Below are 19,066 nucleotides of genomic sequence, written 5' to 3' on the forward strand. Positions count from 1 at the left end.
GAAGCTTGCAATTGCAGTCTTGCAGAGAAGGGTGACGGCCGCAATTGCAGTCTTGAAAGAGAGAGAGAGAGAGAGAGAGAGAGAGCTTTGTAGATGTGAAGCTTGCAATTGCAGTCCGAGAGAGAGGGCTTTGTAGATGTGAAGCTTGCAATTGCAGTCTTGCAGAGAGAGAGAGAGAGAGAGAGCTTTGAAGCTTGCAATTGCAGTCTTGCAGAGAAGGGTGACGGTCGCAAGTTGTAGATGATAAATCTGCAATTGCAGAGATGGGTGCTGCAGCTTTTGTTAGGGTTTTAACTTTCAAGCAGTTGGTTACTTTAGGCTATAGCAGTTTAGCTATTAGGTTTTTCTTTTAAGCAACTGAGGTGGTGGAAGTTATCTATCTATACTATAAAGAGAACCCTCATTGTAAACTTTTTTCCCTTTTTTTTTCTATTTTGCCCTCACTTTTGATACACACTATTGACAAAAAGGAGGGCAAAATAGTAATTTTGTACCTTTTGACAAAATGACAATCATATCCTTATTTTTCCTATTTTACCCTTTTTTTTAGAAAATGACAATCGTATACTTATTTTTCCAATTTTACCCTCACTTTTGATACACAATATTTACATAAGGAGGACAGAACAATAATTATGTAATATTAAAAAAAATATGCACTTATTAAGAGAAATTGTTCACACATACAAAATGTGTGCTCTCTGTTAAGAGAAATTGTTCACACACACAAAGTGTGTGCTCTCTGCTAGTAATATATTAAAACAACAATGAAAAGTCCAACCTTCTTCACTTTTATTAATGAGAATAAAGGCCCATTAATATGGGCTTTTCTAAAATGATACAAAACTAATTTAGAAAGTCTAAAATTTTACATACATACATGCATATGTATTATTTATTTCAAAAAATAATGTATGATTCAATGTGATTTCATATGTTATATAGTAAATTTATATGATTTGTTACTTAAATCCGCCTAAACCGTCTAGGCTTCTGCCTGGGCGCCTAGGTGCTAGGCCTCAACTGACCGCCCGACTAGCACCTAGTGTATTTTAGAACCTTGCTTAATACACAAATTATTTAACAGTCATATGTAATTAAATATGATATACTCTTTTTTTTTTGGGTTAAATACTTAATTGTTAGATGTTAAATATATTAAATAAATGTCACTTAGTACTATGGTCTAGTGGTATTTCTCTTTACTTGTAAGTGAGAAGTCTTAGATTTGATTCTCGCCAAAGGCGAATTTGAATCACATTATTGCTAGCTCATTGTGAGGCTAAGTCCACCCCCTCCCCTTAATATATATACATATATATAGATACATATATATATATATATATACATATATGTATGTATGTATGTGTATATATATATATATATATATATATATATATATATATATATTAGATAAATGTGTGTATACCGTAATTAGTCCCAGATTGTTGTCTCTATTTCCAAAGAAAACAAAAGGTTGAAACAAAGAGGTGCAAATATGGTGAGGGACCAGATGTATATATAACAAGTTAGCACCAAATCTTTTGTTGTTTTGGTTTTATTCTTTTTGTTTATTTTTCGAGTATGGTTTGACTTCAACAAAAAATACAAGAGTTGTCTTTTTGGTTTTTCCCACCATAAGAGTTGTCTTGTTTAGTTGAAAGTTACTTTTCTTAAAACAATCGGTATTCGGAGGAGATTTAAATTCAGGAACTTCTTCAATATTGAAAAAATAAGTAATAGATCGTTTGTTTGCGCCACAAATAAATCGAACTTCTTTATCATAAGATTGTGCCATAGAGGGGTTTAATCTATAGTTAAGCTTTTTCCTATGCCTTAGCACCAAGTACTTTGTATTTTCTTTGTGTTTATGCCAAGAGACAATCCTAAACTAATCGGATCTTAGTTTGCAACCGCAAAGTAAGTTGAAAGACAAAAAGTAATGCAAGTAACGATAGAAAGGAAAGACAGGGAAGTAAAGGATGGTTAGATGTTCATCAAATGTTAATTAACAAGAAAGTAAATTACATATAAGGTTAATAATTGGGTAAATTACATTTTACCCCCTCATGTTTGGGGTTGATTTCAATTATTTACAACAACTTTAAAACATTTCACTTTCATACCTCACCTACTATTTTATTTCAATATAGTACATCCGTTACATTTTTCATCCATTGATTCGTTAAGAGCTGACGTGACTGTCATATTTGTGTTGTCATGACTGCCAAATTTATGCCACGTGGCAAATTTTTTTTTATTCATTTAAAATATTATAATAATTTACCCTATTTATTAAAAAAAAAAAACCTGAGGGGGTAAAAAAAAAAGAAGATATATTTTGTCTTTAAAGAACAGTGGGCCTCACCCCTACCCAATATGCACGCTATCTTCAATTTGTTCTCAATTTGTACTCGTGTTGCGTTATTTGCAATGAATATCTAATATCGTCTTTCTCTCAAAAAAAAAAAAATTTGGTAATAGATCAAGTAAAATTTATAACATTAACGATAATAAGAAAATCTCACAATTAAAATAAATAAATAAATAAAACTTAAATTTTTTAAACTTATATAGAATAAAAATACAATAATACATATTTAATATACAATATATACACTATGGTTGTTGTATTTTATAGTAAGTTTTTTATTTAGTAGTTTAACTTTAAAATCATCAAAATAATTTTTTTCTTAACAGTCGAAACGTGTTACCCACAGGTTACGTGAGCGTAAACCCGTTAAGGACCCGTTTTTAATGGATGATCCGATAACGATCCGATTAATTATTATTTTGACTCGAAACTCGTTATTTTAGTGTCGTTTTCATATCCTGTAAAAACTATCAGGTTTTATAATAACATGCATGCATTTGTGTCAAAATATATAAGAGATTCCATCACACAAAATGTTGACTAAGATATTAGAAGAAAAAAAAAACTTTGCTAATCCACGAGGCCCATTCAATCTTCAAATCCTGGAAATCTGCGTGGTTTCTTCTGCTATATCTCTTTAGCTAGTTATCTGCAGTATAGTGCACGCCATACATTTCTTAATTTTTTCGCTATATTACCAGCTAGCTATTGGCGTATTTTTCCTGCTATCAACTTACTTGCACATTTCTACTTTTCGTTTTCTCCATATATAGTTGCACAAGTCAAACTAGCACATTTCTGGGTTTTGTGCTTTCACGACTCTCCATACTTGCTCCTACATCTTTCTTACTACACAATTAAGCATACAATTGAGTTTCATTAATTAATGGTTTAAGTGGTTGAACAAAAGAGAAAGTTTGATTTGGACATACTACGTCACCATGGCCATCAATTGTTAACTGGTTCTTTATCCATGACATTGACAAATTAACAAATGAGTTTTTTTTATTAGTGTCCTACATATTATTGAATACACTCCATTCCATATAAAAATTAATTATTCATATTTATTTAGCTTAAGACATATTTAAACTATATTATTATTGCTGATTCATTGTGTGACTTAGCTCAATCGCTTATTCTTAAGTGTAAATAATATCATTGTACTAAAACTAAATGACTTATATATCTCAGTATAAAATGCCAACAACATTTAAGTGACGTTGGCGACTTGGCATAGTTCATACATCAATCCTAAAACCCCTAATTAACAGAAACTCCCAAATTGAACACTAGACGCAAACCTAGACTTGAAGAAAAAATCTAAGAATTATTTAGGCTAATGATATGGAAATTGAATAGAAATGGGACGAAAATTTCGTTTCTCTTGTGCTGAGATGTTTCATATTCATGTTTGTGATTATTCATCCGTATTCGTTTGATGTTTGATTAGGGTTCATGTATTTACTTAATACTCGGATTGCCTAGTTCTTTATAACTAGTTTTTATTATAGTACATGACAATGACTAATTGACAAATTCATGTGTTTTATTAGTACTAGTGTTTATGCATTTACTTAATACACAAATTATTTAACAGTCATATGTAATTAAAAATGATATATTCTTTTTTTTTTTTGGTTGCTTACTTAATTGTTAGATGTTAAATATATTAAATAAATGCTACTTAGTACTACGGTCTAGTAGTATTTTTTTTCACTTGTAAGTGAGAAGTCTTTGCTTCGATTCTTGCCAAAAACGAATTTGAACCATATTATTGTTAGCACATTGTGAGACTAAGTCTACTCTTTTCTCTTAGTGTAGACAATATCGATTGTTCGAAAATAAATATATATATGTATGTATGTAAGTGTATATAATGTGTGTACCGTAATTAGTCCCATATCGTTGTCTCTCTATTTCCAACGAAAACAAAAGGTTGAAACAAAGAGGTGGAAGTATGGTGAGGGACCAGATGTATGTCCGACAACTTAGCACCAAATCTTTTGTCATTTTGGTTGTATTCATTTTGTTTATTTTCCGAGTATAGTTTGACTTTAACAAAAAAAGATAAGAGTTGTGCTTTTGGGTTTTCCCATCATAAGTTTTGTCTTTTTTCAGTTCAAAGTTACTTTTCTTAAAACAATCGGTATTCATTTTGGCCGTTTGCTTGTGTCACAAACAAATTGAACTTTTTAATCATAAGATTGTGTCATAGAGGAGTTTAATCTATAGTTTAAGTTTTTTCCTATGCCTTGTCATCAAGGACTTTGTATTTTTTTGGTGTTTATGACAAGAGACAATCCTAAAATAATCGGATCTTAGTTTGCAACCGCAAAGTAAATTGAAAGACAAAAAGTAATGCAAGTAATGATAGAAAGGAAAGACCGGGAAGTAAAGGATGGTTAGTTGTTCATCAAATGTTAATTAACAAGAAAGTAAATTGCATATAAGGCTAATAATTTGAAAAGAAATGACAAATACAAGTGTTCAGGCAAAGTTTAAACTTATTTAGGCAAAAAATGACTACAAACTTATTCAGGCAAAAATTGACTACAAGTAGGCAAATTCTTGCAAGCAAGGGAATTTTTTTTAGAAAGGAAGTTAATACAAAAAATCTATTCTACAAGTGATATTGCAGATCTATAAAGAAAAAAGGAAAACTAATGAAAAGATCTTGAAAACTTTTAGTTTTAATGGTAATGACAAAATAAAAGGTAAAGTGAATAGTACCATGATTGACTTTTTAGTGTAAAAATGTGGTTTTTGGTTAAAGTGAACAGTACCGGAAGATTTTCGTTAAAGTTCCCTAAAGAAAATGAGTGTCTGAACAACAAAAAGATTTTGTAACAAGTAGGTTTGCAGAGTTTTGAAGTCTTTTTGTGTTGAGTAAGTGTCTTTTTGTGCAGAGCTTTGATCTCTTCCACCAAGATCATCGGATCAAATGATCCGGACTCTTGAAATTTGATCCAATGACTAAAAATAAGGATCCCCTTTAAAAGTTATAATAATTTTAGCTATTAGACCAAATTTCAAGAGTTCAGATCACTTGATTCGATGACCTTAGTAGAAAAGATCCCCTTATACTTCCCTCTTAGTTCATTCCTTATGATCCAATATAAGTTGCTGATTTGACTACTGCCAAAGGATGAGTTTTCATCTCACAGCTCGAGCTTTTGTCCTTTTGAAACTACAATTTTTCCACCAGATAGCAACTGTCCTCTATGAAAATTAAAAAAAAATCAACTGAATTACCTTCTTTCGATGTGAAAAAGGGTATCTTTGCCTTCCACATCCCTACATCATAAAGTACCTTTGAAAACTTGGACCGCACTAAGTCATTAGTTAAAGTTCAGTTGGTTGGGCTAGAACGTGCCTAACAAATGTTTTCAGTCCAAACAACTCGGCCTTAAAGGTGCCTAACAATTTGTTTGACTTTTTCAGTAAATTAAAATCAATATTTGATACTCTTTGTTTGTTATCTTTTTAATCTCTTTCCTTGATAAAATTTTGGTTATACTTGTATTAAAAAAATGATTATACTTGACATTAGTATACTATCATATGATTTTAAAATGATAACCGAATTTGATCGTACATATCAAATTTATAATAATATTCATAAAAATTATTATTATGGATGCGTAAGATTTAAGAAAACAAACTCAATTAATTAATTTATTTTATTGCAATCAAAATAAACTTACTTTCCACACAGTAACTTCTTAATAACAAAACATTTAAGGAAACAGTTAACTTTCTATCTATATATATCCAAAGGAAGGTGATCACATTAAGAAAACAGTTAAGTTTCTATCTATATATATAGAAAGGAAGTTAACTTGTACATTCGCCCATTGAAAGCATAGTTACGTTTCTATATACAACGCTCTCTCTCTCTCTCTCTCTCTCTCTCTCTCTCTCTCTCTCTCTCTCTCTCTCTCTCTCTCTCTCTCTCTCTCAAAAAGTGATGATATAAATAGGGTAGTGCTATCTACACCTATTTTTGCTTACCGCACATCCTTCTTAATTTTCGACTATCAGATCAAATGAATTGAAGAAGATCATTGAATAAAAATTAACAAGGTATGTAGGAGGTAAAAATGAGTGTGCGAGTTACACTTCCTATAAAGATACATTATGACTTATAAATTGCTTGCATGCAACAGGTGCTTGATAAGAAGAAAGAAATAACGAATATTGAAAAATGTGGAAGCTTAAGGTCGCAGATGGTGGCAATGATCCATACATCTACAGCACAAACAACTTCGTGGGTAGGCAGATATTTGAGTTTGACCCTGAAGCAGGAACTACCGAAGAGCGAGCTGAGGTGGAAGAAGCTCGTCTTCATTTCTACAATAATCGCTATCAGGTTAAACCTAATAGTGACCTCCTATGGCGAATGCAGGTATACTTTAATTAGTTCGTCCAAACTTATAATGTTGTCAATTAATTTACTGCAAATATAAGCCACAATTTGACAAGAATAACATTTCCCACCAATATGAACCTATGATACTTATTTGATCATGTTTCTACTAAATGTGAGTTCTAGTTATCTAGGTTCCACCCCATGTAGTTTTTAATTAGAAACAATACATGTGCCCACTCTATTTGTGCACCTACTTATCCACCACTTATTATTAATGTACCATATAATAATTGCATAATCAGAGACGTTATTTTACTTTTTCACGTCATCTTAAGATTATGTTTGCAAAAAAAAAAAAAAATAATAATAATCAATTTAAATTTAGAGATTGTTTAGTCAACCATATGTTGGAGAGCACAGTACGATGAAAGTTGTAAGCTGTGTTCGTCGAACATGATCAATGGTTTTGGTAACAATTAACATTCTCAAGATGAATATACCGTGGTTGGTACTAGGGTTTAATAATATTCCTCTTCACGTACTTATGTTCGAATCTTGTAATGTCGAGTTTGATACCAATTTATTCCCCACCCTTAATATAAATATACCCCTTCTTGGTTGGGGGCTTTTGGGCTTCTCTCGATCTTATTCCTAGTTGGGGAAAATAAAGGAGCCTTGTTCGGCAAATGCACATCAAGTTGTAAAAAGGACAAACCACCAAACAAACAAACAAACATCTACTTTTTGTTTGTCTTGTTTCTGGTACTTACAAGTTTTCATTTCTTATCTGATGGGCAACACCATTAAAATTTTAGGGTTTAATAACATTTAATTAGTAATAATATCATCATCATAACTTTAATCCTCTCATTAGTATCGCTCTTAATTTTTTGTTCACTAACCAGCAGTTCCTAAGGGAGAAAAACTTCAAACAAACAATTCCCCCAGTGAAAGTTGAGGATGGAGAGAAAATCACATACGAAAAGGCCACGTCTGCATTGAGAAGGTCTGTCCACTTCCTTTCAGCTTTGCAAGCTAGTGATGGCCATTGGCCGGCTGAAAATACTGGCCCGTTGTTTTTCCTTCCTCCTTTGGTGAGCATTTACTATTTACTATCATGTTATTTGAATCTCATGTTCCCATTTTGGGGCTTAAAAATATATAGCACATATATTCTCGAGTTTTACCAAATTCCGAATTTTAGGGGGTTGCTAATTACTTTCCAATTTCCTACTCAATTTGCAGGTCATGTGCACATACATTACGGGACATCTTAATATTGTATTCCCTGCAGAACACCGCAAAGAATTTTTGCGTTACATATACTATCATCAGGTACATACATACATACATACATACATATATATATACATACATACATATATATATATATATATATATATATATATATATATATATATATATATATATATATATATATATATATATATGGTCTTTGCTCACACAAATTGCATCAAATTTTTAATTTTTCAAAATGTGCTTTTTTGTGTTAAACTACTAACAAGGGTTGCAGTTAAGTTGCCCAAGAGTTTTCACTTCTACATCTAAAGTCCCACTTGTATTAAAACAAAGGATAAATTAGGTTCCTATCCCTCATTTCTCCTTCTCATTAATTAAAGGGAAAATTAGAATCCCCCATTCTTTTTTTACATAATTTTTATTAAACATTTGTTTCTTTTAAAAATTTGATTAAGACGCTTTAACTAGTGTCCATCTAATCATTTTTAAATTTATTTTATTTACATGTCATTAGTTTAATTTTTTAAATAAAAATGCTATATGTTGATTTCCCACTTTATCCTTTTAGTTGATAAGGGGAATTTTTTTGGCTTGTCAGGATTTATACCTTTTTTTTAGGGATATTATTAATGGCTATTAACTAAATCACCAATATTATCTATAAACTTTGTATTTTGAATTTTTTTTTGGTGTCAGGGTTTATACCCCTTTTGTTGGCTCGTTCACATCATAAAATTATTATTGAAATATAAAAGTTATTGATAAAAAGGATGAGTTTGGAGTCTTTGGACTGAGATTAGTGCTATTCGGCGGCACAAGATATATAAATGTGAATTTTAAATTGAAATCAATTTGAAACGTATTTAGGTCAATTTGAAACATACCAATAACAACCTGAAACGTACCGATGCTAAATTGAAACGTACCCATTTCATCTTGAAATGTTCAATAACAACTTGAAACGTACCGATGCTAAATTGAAACGTACCCATATATAAATGTGAATTTTAAATTGAAATCAATTTGAAACGTATTCAGGTCAATTTGAAACGTACCAATAACAACTTGAAACATACCGATGCTAAATTAAAACGTACCCATTTCACCTTGAAACATTCAATAACAACTTGAAACGTACCAATGCTAAATTGAAACGTACCCAGTCTAACTTAAAACATACCAATATATTGGTTTGAAACGTACCAAATTATCCTTTTAAAAAAAATGTACCACTAAATTCTATTTCCCAAATGTACCATGTTACGTGAAAAAGATGGAAAGATGGGTAAAAAGTGTGCAAAAACAAAAAGCATACCCCTTGATATAGATACTCAGATTAAGAGGTGTACATAAAATGAAATATGAAGGAAATGAATATGACCAACAAGGGAGAACGAAAGAGGGTTTGATCGGCCAATTGAGGAAAGCAGTGACATGAAAAAATTGCTAATGGTTGTAGAATAAGATAGAACGTTAGTTACTTGTATGGTATGGAGTTAGGAATAAAATGCACGTTAGAAGCATAATTAGACCAGGTTTGATGTGTTAAGATTTTTAAAACTAATCTACTACATTTTAGGAGATTTGGGATATTAACATGATAATTATTAATTAATTAAAGGTACATCATAATGGCAAATCGTGTAATATGGCATTAAAAGGATGTTACTTACAAAATAAGTGGCACCTTAATTGTAAGAAGAATGTTTAATTAAATTATTAAAAGAGGCGCCTATATAAAAAATACCCTTAATTAAAACCGTATTCCTTTTTCATTTTTGATCAATGTCCCTTGACTTTTCTTCATGTCATTATTTGAATATTAAATTATTTACAAGTTATTATAAGTCAATTTAAAAATGTTTATTAATCATTTTCAGATATAATTTTTTTAGTATTTTTTTCTCATATCTATTTATAATTTGTATCCTTTTTTTTGTTTTTTAATTTATACCAATATTCTTTTTAGTTTTAATTTCTACCCATAATTTTGAATTTCAATATGTACCCATATTTTCAATTTAATTTGTACTCATAGTTTTGAATTTTAATATGTACCCATATTTTTAATTTAATTTGTACCAATATTTTTTTTATGAATGTACCCATGCTAATTATATGTGTTTATTTTATGTTTTAAAATATAGCAATAGTTATTACTTGCATTATATTAATAATACGTGGGTACATTTTTTTTGCTAGAAGTACGCGTAGAACAAATTACTCTATTATTGATTTTTAAGTAATTGTTATATTTGTAACAATATTATTTGGATTTATTTAAATTTCATAATTTGTGGGATATTGAATGCATAAATGCATGAGTTAAATCTCTTAAATAATGCTAGGGACCTTGATCAAACTATTTAAACAATTAAGGTTTCATTCTAACAACTAGGTTGATTAGGGACCGGAATCAAAATGACCCTAAAAAAATACTGAATAAATAATGCTAATTAATATCCATTACTTTTTCGGGTATTACAGAACCAAGATGGTGGTTGGGGATTTCACATTGAAGGACACAGCACCATGTTCTGCACAGCTCTCAACTACATTTGTATGCGTATTCTTGGAGAAGGCCCTGATGGTGGCCAAGACAATGCTTGTGCAAGAGCTAGAAAGTGGATTCTTGATCATGGCAGTGTTACCCACATCCCCTCTTGGGGTAAAACTTGGCTTTCGGTATGCCTATGTGTAACACTAAGATTAATTGCTTTTATTAGGCTTTAGCACTATCACTATAGAAAATCGTCAACGACATATTGATACTTTATCTATGCCATATATAGCTGAATTTCATGAGATTATTTGCTAGCAAATAGCGATAACGGGGCAATATCGATAACGTATAAAGATGTATCGCTCTTAATTCTTAATAATGTTAGTTAGACACACAAAACTAATATTATTGTTGATACACCCTATAATAGTGGTGGGCCCCTATTAACAATAGATTAAGTCAAATATGACTTTGCATGTAGCACACCAAAATCATATTTAACCCTGACTATTTCGGTATATTGAAGAATGATGGAGTCATATTTGGCATTGTGTGTCTAAATTGTGTTTACTTTATCAATGTAATAATACTTTCTTTTTATCGAAAATAAAACGTGACTAGTTGCTTCACTTTTTTTTTCTTTTTTTGGAAACAGTTGCTTCACTTTAGTACTAGTGCAGTTTGAGAACACTGCACTGCAACCATAAGAGCATTTCTCTTTCTGATTAATCTTGCTTAATTGATTCTTGTAGATACTTGGTGTGTTTGAGTGGTCCGGAAGCAACCCAATGCCCCCAGAGTTTTGGATTCTACCTTCATTTCTTCCTGTGCATCCAGGTTCGCGCAATTCCGTACTCCACAAGTACAAATAATTCAATCTTTCACATGTTGATTGATTTAATTAGTCTCTCTCGACCCTTAGTCTTCTTTTTTAATCTCTTCTACATCATGCAAATGCAGCAAAAATGTGGTGCTACTGTAGGATGGTTTACATGCCTATGTCATATTTATATGGGAAAAGATTTGTTGGTCCAATCACACCTCTCATACTACAATTAAGGGAAGAACTCTATGCTCAACCTTATGACGAAATTAATTGGAAGGGAGTGCGTCATCACTGCGCTAAAGTGAGTTTAACTTGATTAAGTTAGCTAATTAGTTCATGTTTCCTTGTTTTGGTAAATAAATTGATTGCAGTAATAATTTGATTGCAGGTGGACATCTACTACCCTCATCCTTGGATACAGGACTTTCTATGGGATAGTCTGTACGTATGTACGGAGCCTCTTCTTACTCGCTGGCCGTTTAACAAGCTGATCAGGAAAAGGGCTCTTGAAGTAACAATGAAGCATGTTCATTATGAAGATGAAAACAGCAGATACATTACCATTGGAGCTGTGGAAAAGGTGTTATGCATGCTGGCTTGTTGGGTGGAAGATCCAAATGGGGATTATTTTAAAAAGCATCTTGCCAGGATACCGGATTATTTATGGGTTGCTGAGGATGGGATGAAGATGCAAGTTAGTATACATTTTGTTAATACAGTATATGATACGATGAATTGTTTTTGATCCTTTTTTTCTGTTTCAAAGGTTTACTCTTCTAAATAATTGGAAAGCATTGTAAATTGATACATTTTATTGATACATGCAGAGTTTTGGCAGTCAACTGTGGGATACTGGTTTTGCCATTCAAGCTTTGCTCGCTTCCAATCTAACTGATGAAATTGCACCCACACTCGCTAGAGGACATGACTTCATCAAGAAATCTCAGGTTCGTTTTTATATGGTCAACTCAACTTTCATAATTGTAAAATGTAAATGTGCATCCATTATTTTGTTCTAACTAGTGACTGTTTTGGATTGAAATTGTTAAGGTCAAGGACAATCCGTCAGGTGATTTCAAAAGCATGTACCGCCACATTTCCAAAGGATCGTGGACTTTCTCTGATCAAGACCATGGATGGCAACTTTCTGATTGCACTGCAGAGGGTTTAAAGGTAAAAAATTCAACTTAGATGTCTAAATGTTATCTCAATTTTTCTCACCATAACCCCCTCTACAGTGTTGCCTGCTTTTATCGATGATGCCACCAGAGATAGTTGGTGAAAAAATGGAGCCTGAGCGGTTATACGATGCTGTCAATGTCCTAATTTCCCTACAGGTGACAACTATTATTTCTGACAGTCATAGATATGAGTTTGAGTTGCATTTTGTTGCCGCAATCAAATTTGGAGCTAATGCATGGCTGCCTTACTTTAAAATTTTTATAAACTTTTAACATTTCAATACATTTTTTCTTCAGTTCATGGTCTATTAGGTCTCTCTATTCATTACAAATCTCACTATATGTCTCATTGTAGAGTAAGAATGGTGGCTTATCAGGTTGGGAACCAGCAGGAGCAGCAGAATGGTTGGAAGTAAGAATTTTAAGGAATTAGAGTCTTAGTCAGACGCGTAACAAACTAAAATTTTTTAAATCATTATTATTTAGTATATACCAACTAGGATATTGTCCTTTTTTCCCCTCAGATGTTGAATCCCACAGAATTCTTTGAGGCCATTGTGGTTGAGCATGAATACGTTGAGTGCACTGCATCTGCAATCCAGGTTTTTGTTTTGTTTAAGAAGTTATACCCTGGCCACAGGAAGGAAGAGATTGATCAATTTATTACGGCTGCTGTACTGTACCTTGAAAATGTACAAATGGCAGATGGTTCATGGTATATCATATGATTAAATCAAAATTGATTTAATAATTTTCTTTGATTAAAAACTAGTGAAGAAAAAGAACTTAGTGAAGAAACGTTTGCACAGGTACGGGGAATGGGGAATTTGCTTCACATATGGTACCTGGTTTGCCCTTGGAGGTCTAACTGCTGCTGGTAAGACCTTCAACAATTGTGCAGCCATCCGCAAAGCTATTAGTTTTCTACTCGCAATCCAGAAAGAGAATGGTGGTTGGGGAGAGAGCTACCTTTCATGTCCAAAAAAGGTAAAATATGAGAGGTGGATTATGATTGAAGCTAGCTGCAAGTAATTCTTAATTAATCTCATTGTCTTGGACTAAAGTATTTCACTTTATGACGGGTGATACAGGAGTACGTTCCTCTTGAAGGAAACCGATCAAATTTAGTACACACAGCTTGGGTTATGATGGGTTTGATTCATGCAGGGCAGGCGGAAAGAGACCCCACACCTCTTCATTGTGCAGCAAAGTTGATAATCAATTCTCAGATGGAAAATGGTGATTTTCCTCAGCAGGTATCTTGCTTACCACATTAGTTCCAACCCACCAAAAAAAAAAAAAAAAAAAAAAAAAAAAAAAAAATTCTTATTATTACTAGTATCGCAAACTTGACGAGTTCAAATATGAACAAAATAACATATCGTGTTGTGTTGTTTCTACGTATGCTCAAATTTGTACTTCAAACGATTTATAACTTCTAATCACTAATTATGTATGGCAGGAAATCACTGGATCATTCAAGAAGAACTGCATGCTACATTATCCTTCTTATAGAAATATTTTTCCCCTGTGGGCTCTTGCAGAATACTGCAGGCGCGTTCCATTTGTTCATGTCTAAGCTTTGCAGCCATGTTTATGAAGAAAATGTTGGAAAATATTTTTATTTTGGTTTATTAGAATGTTTGGTCTTCTGGGCTTAGCCCGTTAGTATTAGAGTTTCGGTTTCTTACCTTTTAGGGTTATGATTAGTTTATTATAAATAGCATGCTTGTTATTTAGTATGATTAGTTTATTATAAATAGCATGCTTGTTATTTAGTTGAGAAGAAGTTGGTTACAATGTAGTGTCTTAGGGTTTTATAGCCGTTTTGGCATTCTCGTTTGTTTAATAATATTCTTATTATTTATTAGTCTTATTCGTTGCGCACTCTGATATTCAATTTGGTATCAGAGCAGGTTCAATCCTTCGAGATTTAATCTGCTTGGTCGTGTTGGTATTCTGTTTGTCAGTATGTATGTATTCTTGTTTTTGTCGTTGGTTTAGTTTGCAAAAGAAAACAAAAACCTGAACCTTCCTTTCCTCCAGATCCTGCCTTGCCGTCTTGTTGACTGTCTTCAAACCCACATCGCACTGTTGCCGCAAAACCCACTTTTAACCCCGATCCATCACTGTATTTGAATGAAACCTAGAAATCACTACCGTGGATGCGTCTGCCTGAGCATCACGCCTACACCACTGCTTAATCGACCCTGCAGCTTGACCGCCTTTGAACCTCTGTTCCTTGTCGAAGTCTGCTTGCTTTGCGCCTGCAATCGTACTGCCGCCGCACTAATGCTGGAGGTGTATGGCATGCATCTCCAGTTTGTCAGTCCAGAAAGAAGGAAAAATGAAAAAAGGGAAAAGGGAAGAGGGAAGTAAGGAAAAAAATGGAAAAGAAAATAAGAAAGAAAAAAAAAGAAAAAAGGAAAAGAAAATTGTTTGCTGTTGGTTTTAGGCCCACACGGGCAAGGAAAAAAAACATAGTTAAGTTTGTTTTAGGGCAACACGAGTTGTTGGCGTTGTTCATTTGTTGGTACAATTGAGGTATGAAAATCTCGTCCGTTTAGTGACGGGTTCTTTTCTTACTCTCAATACTAGCTAGTTTGCCAACCATAATCAGTTTGCCAATTCGCTAGTTCGTCTGTTTGTCCATGTTGGGGAGCCTGCCCGTCTATCTGTCCGCGTTGCAGAGCTTGCCTGTCTGTCTGTCCGTCTAACGGAGCCAGTCCGCATTTGCTTGTTTGCAAATCCATGTCGTATATCGACATGAGTTTGACGGGGAGTGTTGGAAAATATTTGTATTTTGGTTTATTACAATGTTTGGTCTTCTGGGCTTAGCCCGTTAGCATTAGAGTTTCGGTTTCTGACCTTTTAGGGTTAGGGTTAGTTTATTATAAATAGCATGCTTGTTATTCAGTTAAGAAGAAGTTAGTTACAATGCAGTCTCTTCGGGTTTTATAGCCGTTTCGGCATTCTCGTTTGTTTAATAATATTCTTATTATTTGTTAGTCTTGTTCGTTGCGCACTCTGATATTCAACTTAATGTTTTGATTCATTTGAAAAGCTTTGCATTTCAGTTTAAGTGTTCGTAAATGGATGGTCAGGATTATAAAAAACTTATAAGCTTAATGGGTGCCATCTGTTATATTGGATGAGTTACTCCAGTGATCCATGTGCATTACGCATGATCACTTCTGTTTGTTTAGTAGTGGAGGTCCAACGGCTATACGCCTATGGCCTTTCACACCTTACATGCTTGTAATGCTTCATCGAGAAGTAAGGAATTTGTGTAACAGCACCATCATCTTCTACCTCTCCCCTTCTCCATTGTTCTCTGCAACTTTCTTCATTTCAATTTCTTGTTGAATTTTATTGCAATAAAACCATCATAAACCACCTAAATTACATAATATAACATGGCCTTAGACCCTAGGTTCAATTAAACTTTCATTTGGGAGTGAATTTGTGCTAGCAGATCAAGCTCACAACAAGCTTCATCTCTGCAATACTGAGCTTTGTAAACACTGAAATCTGTCAGATTTGAGTCTAATATGGCTAGATCAACTAGTTCTAAACTTAGTACACTAGTTTTCAATGGCGGAAACTACAAATTCTGGAGAATCAGAATGAAAACCATTCTCAAGTCTCATGGACTTTGGGATCTCATTGAGAAAGGGTTTGAATCCCTGAATTGAAGGAGTTGGCTGAAAGAGCCACTGATGCAAAGAAGGAGAAAAAGGAATCAAGCACTCTTGCTGAGGTGCAGACGAAAGATGCCAAGGCCCTTGGATTGATTCAAGGAGCTGTCTCTGATCAAATCTTTACCAGAATCTCAAATGAGTAAACATCAAAGGAGCTTGGGAAATGTTATAGCAAGAATTTAGAGCTGATAAACAGGATAAGAGTGTGAAGCTACAAGGATTATGTAGAGATTTTGAATACACTAGAATGAAAGATGATGAATCCCTTTTCGTGTATGTTTGATATCATTTATCAAATGAAGAGTTACGGTGAAGAGTTATCTAGAGATAGAGTAGTATAGAAATTGCTTATTGGCTTGCCTATGTCTATGATTCTATATGTTCTGTGATTGAGCATTTTAAGGATTTGGGAAGGGTTTTGAGCAATGATTGGATAGACATACTGAGAGCTCCACTAAGAGAGCTTTTGCTATTTTGAATGTAGGATCAAAATTCCCTAAATGTACTGGTCTTTTTGGCAATCAAAAGGCTGGAAAGAACTGGAAAAATAAGCCAAATTTTGTACCCAAGCAAATTGCAGGACTAGAGTATAATAAGAATGCCTGTAAGCACTATGATAAGCTTAATTGTGGTAAATGCTGATTTGAATGGAAGCCTAAGGCCATCTCCAACCGACCCGGCCAAAGGGTTATAGGTTTAAAAATAGCTCGAAATGACATGAGAACTGTCTCCAACCGAGGGGTAGGCCAAAGGGCTCGTGGGCCCAACCGGGCTAAAAATTGGAAAACAGGCCAACTAGCTGGCCAAAATGAGTGAGCTAGCCAGCCCCAGGCTGGCCAAAAATTCAAAAGCAACAGCTACCTGACATCAGCATGACACCAGCTAGCAACAGCTACATGGCGTCAGCTAGCCTTTTTTTAATTTTTTTTTATTATTGGGACAAATTTTGTTAGAAAAAAAATTATTCTATTTTTTTCCTATAGCTACCTAAGCCATTAAACAACATTTAACAACACAATCTCCACCCTAGTACTACTTGGGGGAGTTATTCAAACTTAAACAACATTAAAAAAAAATTTAACAACATAAAACTTAAACGCTTACTCCACAGTCTTTTTGGCCCAAAGATGTGCAACAAGATCCTATTGTAGGTACTTGTTTGTGGCATGTGAACGTGTCATCCTATGGCGCCTCATGTACTCATTTAAAGAGATATTACCAGTTCTTAGATCTAAGGGCAAATTAGGCCCATCATATATTTTCACATAAGCCTTCCTTGACCTATTTGGATAATCTTGGTCGTCATCAGACTCTCTATCAATATAGCCACCTTGCTCATCCTCCACAATCATGTTGTGTAATATGATACACGACATCATGATGGAGTTCAATTTATCTCGACTCCGCCCCCTTGACAGTTCCTTACTGATCTTTCATCGTGCTTGTAGAATACCGAAAGCTCTCTCAATATCTTTTAGGTATGCCTTTTGGTGAAAGGTAAACCACTTTTGGGCATCATCCACAACGTTTGCAATTGCTTGGACAAGTGTTGCCCACTTTGGGTAGATGCCATTTGCCAAGTACTACCCCATATTGTACTGACGCCCATTGATGTAGTAGTCAAGTTGAGGTGATTTACCCTCCGTCAGGTTATTGAAGAGGGGTGAACGCCTACGTATTGTAATGTCATTTTGGGATCTTAGGACTCCAAAGAAAGCATGCTAGATCAATGTGTCAAACGAGGCAATCGGCTCTAACACAATAGTCGGCTGTCTCGATCTTTTGCTAAATCCTCCTTGCCATCTGGTGGGACAGTTCTTCCACTGCCAATGCATGCAATCTAATGACTCTATCATGCCCGGAAAGCCACAGTCTTCAACTTTGCGAAGAAGCGATCCAGATATGCTTGTTTTGGTTCACAGAGGTACTCATTTTTGTAAATCTGAACAACTGTGTGACAAAATTCAATAAGATTATCAATGTATGTAAACTCAGACATACCATATGTATCATTTATCACATCAGCTGGGGAGGCATAGGCCAACATTTGGAGTGCAATAGTAACCTTTTGATAAGGTGAGAAACTAGGGTAGCCTACTCTGTCCATCTTCTGTTGAAAATATGGATTGACATGTTGGACATCATGAAGTAAACGCTTAAAGACGTGACGCCTCATCTGTAAGCGAGGTTTAAAACCCTCTTCTGTGTACGTCGAGTTGAAGTTGAAGTAGTTGTTCATAGAGTCTCATGCGCCATCTCTCTATTTAGTGGTTTATAAGAGCGACAAACAACATAGCCATCCCATTGAGGTTGTTTTTCAGTTACCTTACATGCCATGACCCCATCCATTGCTGCTATAGATGTTATGTTGTGCCATGCTTCATCTTCTTCATCGGACTCCTCATTTTCTCGTCTCATCTGCACCTATTTATCTTCTAATTCAGAATTGGATGAGGATTCCCAGTTGGAATGGGAAGAGGATTCGAAGTTGGAATTCATTGCAAACTTGAATTGAAAGAGATATTGGAGAGGGCAAAGATGAAGGTGTGTGAATTATACCTCAATATCCAGCCTATTTAGGGATATTGGAAGTTAAAGATAAGAAGTGTCACATAGATAAGAATCCTATCTAAAATTTGCACAACCAATTACATCTCGACACATGGCACTCGAAATCCTATTTGAAAAATTATTAAGATTACATATCGACAAGAAATCTAGAGAGTTACTTACTTTAGCGACACATGACACTTGAAATCCTATCCTAATAATTATTGAGATTACATATTGACAAGAAATTTGGAGAGTTACTCACTTGAGCGACATGTGTCACTCGAAATCCTTTCTGA

The 19,066-nt window shown here is 33.9% G+C and overlaps 1 protein-coding gene across 3 annotated transcripts; it reads left to right on the plus strand.

Moving 5' to 3' along the window:
* Positions 1-6,169: 6,169 nt before the first annotated feature.
* LOC114822557 (beta-amyrin synthase-like) lies at positions 6,170-14,392 on the plus strand. 3 transcript variants are annotated; one of them, XM_070816655.1, is made up of 16 exons: positions 6,170-6,460; positions 6,544-6,782; positions 7,655-7,840; positions 7,992-8,081; positions 10,494-10,691; positions 11,262-11,346; positions 11,470-11,636; positions 11,724-12,029; positions 12,163-12,282; positions 12,386-12,508; positions 12,574-12,672; positions 12,872-12,928; positions 13,041-13,231; positions 13,326-13,503; positions 13,608-13,772; positions 13,979-14,392. In XM_070816655.1, exons 2-16 carry the CDS (start codon positions 6,582-6,584, stop codon positions 14,093-14,095), a joined length of 2,283 nt encoding a protein of 760 aa, XP_070672756.1. In that variant the 5' UTR covers positions 6,170-6,460; positions 6,544-6,581; the 3' UTR covers positions 14,096-14,392. The 3 variants fall into 3 exon arrangements, with proteins under 3 accessions (XP_070672756.1, XP_070672755.1, XP_070672757.1); XM_070816654.1 differs by having other exon boundaries at positions 6,227-6,460; positions 7,652-7,840; XM_070816656.1 differs by having other exon boundaries at positions 6,320-6,460; positions 7,652-7,840; positions 13,684-13,772.
* The last annotated feature ends 4,674 nt before the right edge of the window (positions 14,393-19,066 follow it).

The sequence above is a fragment of the Malus domestica genome, chromosome 17, assembly GCF_042453785.1.
Source record: "Malus domestica chromosome 17, GDT2T_hap1".
Lineage (NCBI taxonomy): Eukaryota > Viridiplantae > Streptophyta > Magnoliopsida > Rosales > Rosaceae > Malus > Malus domestica.